At 30.5% G+C, this 11,526-nt stretch overlaps 2 protein-coding genes across 2 annotated transcripts; both read left to right on the forward strand.

The window, feature by feature from the left end:
• The first annotated feature begins 7,244 nt into the window (after positions 1-7,244).
• LOC136074091 (uncharacterized) lies at positions 7,245-8,044 on the forward strand. The gene is made up of 3 exons (XM_065786390.1): positions 7,245-7,446; positions 7,592-7,819; positions 7,899-8,044. Exons 1-3 carry the CDS (start codon positions 7,245-7,247, stop codon positions 8,042-8,044), a joined length of 576 nt encoding a protein of 191 aa, XP_065642462.1.
• A 137-nt stretch (positions 8,045-8,181) lies between these two features.
• Positions 8,182-8,898, forward strand: LOC136074092 (uncharacterized). The gene has a single exon (XM_065786391.1). The coding sequence runs from the start codon at positions 8,182-8,184 to the stop codon at positions 8,896-8,898; it is 717 nt and encodes a 238-aa protein (XP_065642463.1).
• The last annotated feature ends 2,628 nt before the right edge of the window (positions 8,899-11,526 follow it).

Raw genomic sequence — 11,526 nt, forward strand, 5'->3', positions numbered from 1 at the left:
ATAATGCTGTGAAATTTGAAATAGTAAAAAAATTCCCACTAGCTTGCACACTTCAGCACCATCAAATGCCCCCATTGTGTATTAATAAAACATGCAAGAAAATCCCTAATTTTCAATAACAAGACGGCGTGGATTAAAAAAAGAGGAGGATTGTTCAATGTCACATTGGGGGCATTTGATGGTGCTGACCAGAGTAAACGATAACGGCTTCTTGTTGAGAGTGAGACCAGTTAACTATAACGGCTTCTTGTTTTGTTTTTACTCAGATTTGTTTATCACGTCTGAATCCGTTCTACGGTATTTAATTTTAAGTTTTTTAAACGGTTTTTTTGACGTTTTTTGTTTGTATTCACGGCTGATGATTGCCTTCGGGCATGAAACTTTAAGTCCCGCTATTTAGTTGTTTTTATTCATTTAATTACATAAAGTATAAATTGCTCTATTGTTTGATAATATTGAGCACTGTCATACGAACAAGAGTTTTTGTATTTTACACCGCAATACTAACCTCACTTATATATATATATATATATATATATATATATATATATATATATATATATATATATATATATATATATATATATATATATATATATATATATATATATACATATATATATATATATATATATATATATATATATATATATATATATATATATATATATATATATATATCACGATTGATTTTATAGATGAAGTAAGCCAATACATAAAAGTTTAAAATTTTAAATTATATATTAACTTTATACTTATAAACCAAGGACGTACAGGTTTAACCTGCAAATTGGCATTGCAAATTGGCCCTGCTAATTGGCATTTTTAGTACACAAATTGAAGCAAATCTTCACTCGAAATCTGAAGTTTAGGCTTTTTTTTATATTATATTTTTCAGAAAAAAATATTTGAATAAACTTATTTTTAAACTGCTTCTTGCCTTGGTTAACGTTTGATTAAAAGGTACGTTTGATTAAAGGATAAACAAAATTAAATTGATAGCGTCAAAGCGTCAAATATCTAAAAAAAAACGCAACAAAATCAAAACAAGTAAGAATTCAAAAAACTTGAACCTTTTTTTAAAATTCGAATTGAATCTCGAATTGATTAATCAAAAACTGATTCCATTATAAATTTCGAAGTTTCTCCACAGGCTAGTACAAATACGTATTTATACGTTTGTGTTTAACTAAGCAAAATGAGTTTCGCGATTTTACAAAACGCAGACCATAAGTGTTTTTGAAGTTCTTGGATATATAACTGATAACCTATTAATTTAAATAAAAACAAGATTATTTATAAACAGAAAAATTTATTTCATATTTAAATATATAAAAATTATATAAATGTTTCATAAAATGCCCTCGTGCTCAAATATATCTGGTCTGCGTTTTGTTATAAACACAAAATCCAATTTTGATTTTTACAAACGAGATCCAACTAACTCAACGTGCCATCATATCTTAAATGCATTGTATACTTATTTTCTACGGTTAAAAAAAGTTTCATGCTTTTATCCACTTTTGCACAAATGTTATGCTAATCTGCTGCACTACATGGTTATTTTATATTCAACATCTCAGGGATTCTCCGTTGTTCATTGTAATTTTTTCCAATTGTGTTTTTTTATTAGATCGGCGGAAAAAAATAGTTAGTTTAGTATAAATAAAAACAAAGTGAAAAACCACGTACGTAAGTATACGTTAAGTAATTACATCTAATTTGAAATAATTATAAATAAGATGATAAATTTATCACATCTAATCAAGTAGATCGAAGGCATGGCAAAGTTTTACAAAAGAATAAAACACAGAACATGTCACTTGTAATATATGTAAAACAAAAATAATGTGCAAAGGATTTTCAACAAGTGTTTTTTTTTATTTCTTTAAAATATCTTCAGAAGAAAGTAGAAATTGAAGTAAATAAAACAAGGCCAAATGAAGACACAGTTTTTAAAGTTTATATCGTCAATTAAAAAAAGAAATCTGTGGAAGAATTATTTTAAAATTGGTGGCTGTATATGGCTATTCTATCGATGTTGTTGCAAAATCTGAATTTATAGAAAAAACATTGAGAAAGACATGATATTGCCAATAAATCCTTCATTTATATTTAGCAAAAAGCCAATTTCATGTAGCAAAACAAGGAATGGTTAAGCAAATGACTCTGCAAATCCCCAGCGAGCACAAAACGTCTGCTGGACGTCCTGAGGACGTCCTACGGACTTCTAACGTCCATAGGACGTTAGATAAACGTCACGCGGATCTGTAATAGTATAGTAATAAAATCACTAAAAATAAAAAAAAAAACATTATGTTAATTTTTTTTCAAAATTTTTTCAAGATTCTGAATTTGCTGTTATTTTTTCTTGATAACACATATATTTTTTTGGAAATTTTAGCATTTTAGTGAAGCTCGTCGTAAAATTATTTATAAAAAAGCATAAAGTTATGAATACTTTATAATAGCAATTAATTGAGATTTTAACATTTGGCCTTTTCTCTGTAATTCAAGCTTTGGGCAATTTGTACCGTGTGCAGTAGGCCTAACGTTTTTGTTATATATCCCGTAATGCTGTGCAGAAAAGTTTAAATTAGTGTTGTGTTAAAAATATTGAATGTATATATTGATTTTGCTTTTGGTATTGATATTGGTTGAAATAGCTTTGCCTTTTGTAACTTTACAAACAAAATAAACACGAAAAGAAAACAAAAAGAAAATTAACAGGACCAAACAAATCATTTATTAGACAAAAATATAAAGGTGGTTGACCATAACTAAGTGCGCTATTAAATTTCACCACAAGCAAGAGTGACGTTGTTATCAGCCTTTAAAGTTTGTCTTCTAGGCATAAATAACAAAAAATGAGAAAAGAACGATGCTTCTCTATAGCATTATGTTTTAAATTATAACGATATTATTTCTGATATCATTAGTTGTAACGGTTGCTGTCCAACCTGTAGCAATAAAGATGCAGCCTTTTAGACAGAAATGTATCTTTATTAAAAATAGAGATTGCTTTTCGGTTAAAATACTACAGTATATGCAACAGAGAATTGTCAAAAAACGGTTTTAAAAATTTAGTTGATTTACTAAAATATTTAAATAATCTATCAGACTATAAACACAAATCAGACTTATTTAATAATTGCATTCCAAATCAGTTCTTCAAGCTACGGCTAAAAAAATACTTTCTGAGCTACTTTTTGAGGATATTGATGGTCCTTGGTATGGTGGTCCTTCCGCTAATAATGGTTATAATAATAATGGTTGGAGTTGAAATGGGACAAGTTAGAAACAAATAAATTTAAACATTTTTTCTGTCTACTCTACTCTTTATGTTAGATAACAATGCATAAAATATATTTATGTTTAAGCAAAATAAAATATCATTCTAAATCTTTCCTTGATGTTTAAATTGAATCAAAATTAAGTTGATGTTTCAGGGGGTAGCTTTTTTGCCTTTTCTTATCTTTATCTTCTTTTTTTCTTTCACATCTTGATAAACTTTCCATTAGTTTATTTCTTGTGATGTGTCATTCAAAACCAGAGAGCTAGAATATTTTTTTTTTGCACTTTTTATCTTCGCAACCTTCTCGCCCGCTTGTGAAAATGGCCGTATTTCTTGTACTGTTCAAATGTAGGCAGAATTGTTGCTTTGCTATTTTTTGTCAGTACTCCAGATACAATTGATGGTGATGAGGTGATGTTTGTGTTTGCCAATCAGATATATTAATTGAATTGTAAAACTCAGTTTTAATTAATTGAATTGTAAAACTCAGACAGACCCTGCGTCTGTCTGATCGGATTCATTAGTTAGACTAACAGAAAACATTATTTGGACCTGTTAAGAAATACTCCTGAACAAACTAGCAAGGTCTGAAGGTGCTGAAAACACATGGATCGTATGATAAAATGTCAGCTGCTTTAAAACCAGTTCGAATGTTTTGGGAAGTAAAGGCTCTCACATAAGCTAATCCTAAATTTTCAGAAGTGTCATATATCATGATAGGAGTATTTTGATGTGCTTTTAACCCCAAGTCACTCGCTGAACTGTAAAATTTCTTTAAAGGCCCAAATACTAATCTGCCAAGCAGTTGGATTTTACGACTGTATTAGGGTGGCGATGTCAAGAGCACAACACTAATTTCCTTACTTATCCATCATTTCAATCAAAATGTGACTTTTGTGGTTGTCCATTATTAAAAATTAATTTCTGACACTTGTTAGAATGTTCATACTACATAAAATAATCAAACCATTTCAAAAATATTTCTTTTTTAACCATCCACTAGGATTAGCATCACCTTTGGTACCTGTTGGTGCACCTTTAAGCATGTGGCTATAAAAGTAGACACAAGGAAATATTAAAAATATTGGAATAGATTTTCCAAGAACATTACTACAACCCACCATTTTTCAGCAAGAGTTACCTGTCCAACTTGTTTTACTACTTTACCAGCAACTTACTTATCAGTAATCACTTTCGCTGGCTAATGAACAGTTCTAAAAGCGGTTTTTTCAATATTGAAAATGCAATCAGCAGGAAACTTAGAGCGTTTCTGTACTGTCAAGATTTTTTTTTCAAATTATCTACATATGTGCGATTAAAACTAGTTGTTCAACTGAGGTTTGTAGCTTCTGGCATACAAATAGTTAGCTTTTTACAATTTAAGAATAAATATAATCATTCAGTTCCAGCTTTTTCACTCTTTTTTCCGGTTTTCTGGAATTTTAGTGTCATTTTTGATTGGGTATTGATATGCAAATTGCTTTGTTTCTCTAACATTCCATAATACATATTAGATGCTTAACAAAGATATATTGAAAATTCATCTTCTTGTGCATTATTAAAAATATAACTATGTTGTTCATCAAAATAAAATTTATCGTAAAAAGTTTCTTTGTTAACTTTTAATTTCCGCTGTAAACTTGATTTTGAAATTTTATGCTCTTATGCAGCTGCTCGTAACGATAAGCTCTCAGGTAGAACAGCCATTACAGCAACTTTAATTATCATTTCAATTTGTCATTGATTTTATTAACTTTGTCACTTTTTTTGTACTTTCTTGGCATCTAAAAAATATTACACATGTTACATATTACATACACATATATTGCATCTCCATTTTTAAAGAAGATTTTTAAAAATGGAGATGTAATATATATATATATATATATATATATATATATATATATATATATATATATATATATATATATATATGTAATTTTTTTAATTCAATAATCAAAAAAAATATATGTAATTTTTTTAATTCAATAATTAAAGTCCAGAATAAGGTCAAGGTTATTGTAAAGAAAATAGCACCACAATCAAGATTATTGAAAAGTAAATAGATAACACAATACAATATAACATGAGATTAATTTTAAAATTGTAGTAACTTAAAAAAGTTTAAAATGTTGTTCCGTATTAAATTAAAATTTTATTTGCGAACAAATTTTAACAGCACCTTCTAACACCGCGTGCAATCCTGTCCGCTGCCTTTATGCTATCTTTTAAATCGACTACTTCTATCTTTCACTCTAACAAATCTTCGTTCTTCCTAAAATCACTTTACTCTTGGTCCGTCGAGCGGGTTATGACGTTCCTTTTGGAGCCGAACTTGTCTTTGCGGTCCTTTGTAATGTGGCCTCTATATGGCAATTAGCCGGAGGAGGATAAACCACAATACCTAAAAAGATTAAAATTTAAAAAAGTAGTTTATAGTAGGGGTTATTTAAAAAAGCGCTTATACCGTATATTACGGAAAAAAACACATACTGAAACTTTTTAGTGTTCCTTGTGGTTTTTATCTGTTTTTATTGTTGGATGGTTAATAAGAATTAATTCTTGCGAATTTGATTAAATAGTTTTGTTGTTCCTGTTTGCCTTGTGGTTTTGTTCTGGGTACATTTTATAGCTTCGAGATGGCTAAAAGTTATGCCAGCGTGGTGGCACCTGAAGTCACTGGTGAAACTGATAAAGTCAACCTTGGAATTTTTAAACCCTCATTCTCTAACGATGCATACACTGTACTTTTATGTAGATATGGCGATCTTAACTGTAGTGTCGAAGATTTTGTAGAAGTCCTCGCCAAGAAAAATCTTTTGTGCTATGTCTGGAGGGTTACCCGTCATTACAACAACCGATTCTTTGAGTTTGTAGTTAACAATCCAAGCAAAGTGAGCGAATTTCTAGCCGCAGAAATAGTTATTAAAAACGTAACTTTGTCAATAACACAGAAATATATTAGAAATGTCCATGTTTTAGTTCAAAACATACTAATTGGTATATTAGTTAATGGTGGTACCAATGCCTTAACAACGTTGGGGAAATTTCTCGCTGCTGTGAGAGGCGTTTTCGACTCGTTTAGCTGTCAAAAGGTAAATGTTTATGGCGAAAATATATTTACCGGAAACGTCGTTATTGTTATAAAGAACTGGCAAAACCCCCATCTTAATCCGTTACCAAGATATCAAAACGTCGACGGGTACACGTTGAGGCATAAACACAACGGTCAACCGCAAACATCTAAAAAAATTGAAAATTCAACTGCATTGACAAATGTAAAAGTTGCGGAAAAAAACTCCACTGAAAAAAGTATACTTGAGCACAAAGAGCACACACTGTCAAGTGAAACAGCTGAAATTGTCGAAACCAACGTTGAAGTCAACGAAACTAAAAATTCGACCGCAAAACAACAAAAGGATTCAAGCGAGGAAACAAAAGTATCAAGAAGGAAATGGGCAAAAAATAAAACAGAATACTCCTTTAATTCTAAAAAAAGCAGCAGCGATGTGTCATGTGTAGTAAACACTGAGGAAATAAACACCGTGGATTTGTTGGAAAAAGAAAAGATGGACACTGATGGCGTTATCGATGACGACCAAGATTTAAATTTTAACTTTGATAAATACGATGCCTTAAATTGTGCGGAGAAGATGTCGTAAGATTTTTCTTTCATTTTAATTTTTCTAGTTTTTTTCTTTTTTTTTTTATTTTAATTTTTTTCTAAACTCTTTTATTTTCTATTTATTCTCAAATCTGTTAATTTTTTTCGATTCTTTTACATTCTATAGATGAATTTCAATGTTTACATTTCCGTCGCATGCGCACTAGGTGGCAGGAATTCAAAAACCGATTTGCAAACAGTGAACGTTTATTGAACAAATATTTATGTAAATAATCTGCATTGTAACTTAATAAGATTAAAGTTTTTTAAAAACTCCAAAATATAATGCCTGACAGTTGTTGTGCTGTAGGGTGTATGAATAAAAGGATAAAAGGCGATAAAAGCTTGAGTTTTTACCGAATTCCTTTTGGAAATACAGAAGAATCAAATAACAGAAGAGTTTTGTGGTTGCAAGCTTTAAAACGTGAAAACTGGTCAACAAGTATGATTGACAACGCAAGATTATGTAGTAAACATTTTATTTCAGGTAATTAATTAATTTTTTTGATAACTAGAAGTTTTTATAATGTTATTATTATCTTTGTTTCAAACAATGTTTGTATTTAATTTAACATAACTTCTTTTATTTTGATAAAACAAAAGAAGTTTGCATTTTTATTTTCTCTATTTAGGAAAAAAATCGGACAATCCTAATAGTCCTGATTATGTTCCATCTGTTTTTTTATATAGACAGCAATCTTTTTCAAAAAAACCTCAAAGTATTGAAAGATTTGAAAGAAGCTGTAAAAGAACAAAAAAAAATACTGAAGATAATTTATCTCAAACAAGAGCTGAAAATAAACAGATGTCAGTTAACATGGATGCAGTAACATCTGTTGACCCTTTCAAATTAAATCAAGGTAAATAAGTTGTAATTTAATTTTAAGAAGTTACTTGCGTTCTTTGATAAAATAAATGGTTACATGTTTATTTTTTTAGAATCTCAGACTGATGATGTTAATTTTGTTGCTGAGCTACATTCCAAAGTCAAAACTTTGAGTAAAAACAATGTTGAATTAAAGATTACCTTAAACAAAGCCATAACATCAGCATATGTTTCTCAGTATATTTCATTTGAAAACTAAAAGATGATAATTCACTTTTATCTTTTTATACTGGTTTGCCAAATGCAAATTTATTTTTGTGGTATTTATCATTATTTAATGATTTTGTAAAACCAATGACAAATTTACCAATGGAAGACCATTTATTGTTAATATAAATGAAAATCAAACTTGGATTTTTAAATAAAGACTTGAGCTTTAGATTTGGGTTTTCTGAGTCAACGGTTACAAGAATATATAGAACTTGGCTTCCAATTATTGCTGAAAATGTAAAGTTTTTAATTGTTTGGCCACAAAAGCATGTTTTGAGAAGAAGTTTGCCAACAAGTTTTCGCAAAAAGTATTGTAATTGTGTTGCAATAATTGATTGTATGGAAATATTTATTGAAAGACCTTTTAGTCTTCATGCTCGAGCCCAAACTTGGTCAAATTATAAAAACAACAACACTATTAAATATCTCATTGGTATAACTCCATCAGGTGCTGTAAGTTTTTTATCACCTGGATGGGGTGGCAGAGTGGCAGATAAAGAAATTACAATTAAATCCGGATGTTTAGAAAAAATAACCCATGGAGATTGTGTACTTGCTGATAGAGGATTTACCCTTGTTGAAGAATTTGCTACACAGGGAGGGATTTTAAAATTACCAAAATTCACCAAAGGAAAAAAGCAAATGTCTTCTGCTGAAGTCGATGAATCACGTCAAATTGCACATGTAAGAATTCATGTTGAAAGGGTAATTGGACGGTTAAGAAAATTTCGAATTCTTCAGAGCATTATCCCAATAACTCAAGTTGATTTACTTGACAATGTAATGGTAATGATAACATCATTAGTAAATATTAACAGTAGTGTTGTTCCTCCAAGCTCATAGGAGTGAAAAACCTTTTTTTCTTAAAAAATTTTTATAAATTTAATATATCCTTCAGTTTATTTGTATGCATTCCTTGCAGAACCATTTACCTTTAGGGGCATTTTTTATTTCAATACAACTGTAATGAAACCATCCTATTTTGCAGTTTTTTCCATCGCATCCAATCATTGGGGTAAAAATTGGGCGTTTGCAAATGCAGTATGTTTGATCGGTCAAAAGGTTATTTGGATCATTTTTTCTAGACACTATTTCAGGTAGTAAAAATTTTAAAAATATTGTTGTCAACTTTGTTTCCAGTTTTTCACAAAAAACCTCATCAATTGGAACATTAATTAACATTGTATCGTTTTCATTTTTACCTTCGGTCCAAATGTAAAAATGGCAGTATGTAGTATTAGTAACATACATTTCTTGCTGCACTTGAAAGTAATACCGGTGTGTTTTATTTACTGTATTGTCAAAATTTACAGGAAAATCCGTATCAGTTTTCCAATTTTCTAACCCTTTTCTATATTTATATGGGCACTTAATTTCCACTACCCCTGAACCATGACAATCACAACACACCATACTATCAGGTGAAGCACCAAGGCATGGATTTTTGTGAAGAACATGAAATCCAGTTTCTGTAACAACTATATTTGTATGCGTTTTCGCGACTAGTTGCTTGTAAGAATTTATGGCTTTAGTCTCCATTTTTTTACCATAACTCGTAGGTTTTGTAATGATTTCTGCACTGTATTGCATCACTGTGTTTATAAACGACTTAGGGTATTTATCAACGTTTATGTTATAAGCAATTTTCGATAACGATGCGGTTATTCTACCTGCCCTGTGCAACTTCCAGATTCTGCTAGCGTTTTGAATCTTTGTAACTTGAAGTAAATTGGTGTACATGTTAAAACTCTGAGTGATTTTGTACTTCTCGTATGATTCTGCGCAATATTTTGTTAAGGTGGAATATTCAAAATTAATTGCTGCAGGCAAATATAGTGAAGTAAGTGGTTCCGGCAAATTATATTCATTGTAACTGTCATCCTCTTCTGCAGTATCTGTATCACTACAATGTTCTTTGCTTTCATTTTTAATGTCTACAGACTGAAGAATAGCAGCATTCTTATACAATTTTTTGAGTTCTAACAACTTTATTTTTTTACTATCTGAAGTTGGTATAGGATCCTTAAAGCTGTAAGGTCTTTCATCCTGTGAGTTTTCATTGTCACTAATATTTGGATGAGTTTCATGCTTCTTTGGTCGGGAAAAATTGATTTTTTTAAGTGTAGCTGGCGTTGCTGATTTACGCGATTTTTTCCAACAGCACAATTTGCTTGTGCAAGATATTTTATTTATACCAAGCTGTGCACATGCAACAAGCTTAAATAACAAAGCACCGATGTGACTTCACACAGAGCCCAATCTATAATTTAAAAAAATATATGATCGATTCAACTTCTTAAAACACTTGTTTTGAGAAAAATTAGAATTAAATTATTTAACTAATGCGCTCACCCTGCCATGCATTTGCAATTTGCTGTTAAAATCCAGCCATTAACTTTATTTATTGCTACCCACACATCGTAACATTTCTGCTTCTTTCCTTGTCTTTGACTTGGAAGCACCTAAGACAAATTAAACGTCGATTAAATAAAAAAAAGATAAATCATATTACATTTCACTCAAAATGAATTTTATGGTTTTAACTTTTCAAACATTTTTTTTTTGTCAGTTTCACTGTAGACTTTGTAATATGCAACGATACCTCAGATTTAATGAAACAAAATTGATTCTTCTCTTCAATTTAATTATAGTATACATCCTGAACATGCCCACAAATGTAAAAGTTGTACGATTCCAATGATTTATAGGCTTTCATTGAATCGTGTGTAAAGTTAATTGGCGAGTTAATAAGTTAATTGTACATGTCACCCCATGTAATGTCGGGCATCATTGAAACGTCATTCTTCCAATTTACAAGTACGTAAGGGTCGGGAAGTAACATTCCACTTGACAAAGATAATTTTTTTTTATATGCATCTTTATTCTTTTCTTCTAACGTTGAAAAGTATTCAGATTCACTCCACATTTTCTCTTGCGTGTTTTCTTTCTATCCTGCCAGTGTCCTTCGCGTCCGAAAAAATGTAAACGCGCTACGTCACTTAAGAATAGATGAAATTCATCTATTCTAAAATGCATGCTCTGTTATTAACTAAGCGCTTTAGCTGTCGTAAATCGTATTGTTGTAGTTCGCGCTTTTTTGTGGAATGTTATGGTCCAGTGCGTCCTATTGTTCGTATTACTTCAGTTCAAACGAAAATTCGTGCTATAAGGTTAAGGTTTATATGTGTGTGCAATTTATGTCAGGTTGTAAAATTATTATATTTATGTTTAAGGTACACGAGTTTTCAAGTTAGGAAACCTGATCCTCTTCATCATGGCTATTAGTGTTTTAACGTGTAACATAAACGGTCTAAACGACCGAGACAAACGCAATAATTTTTTTGGGTTTCTTAAAAAGTCCACTTTCGATCTTATCCTCTTTCAGGAAACGAAATCCGGACCTTCCACTGTTAAACAGTGGAGTGACGAATGGACTGGCGAGTCTATTTGGAATTCTGGTTCGAGTCATAA

The sequence above is a fragment of the Hydra vulgaris genome, chromosome 01 (genome assembly GCF_038396675.1).
Source record: "Hydra vulgaris chromosome 01, alternate assembly HydraT2T_AEP".
Classification (NCBI taxonomy): domain Eukaryota; kingdom Metazoa; phylum Cnidaria; class Hydrozoa; order Anthoathecata; family Hydridae; genus Hydra; species Hydra vulgaris.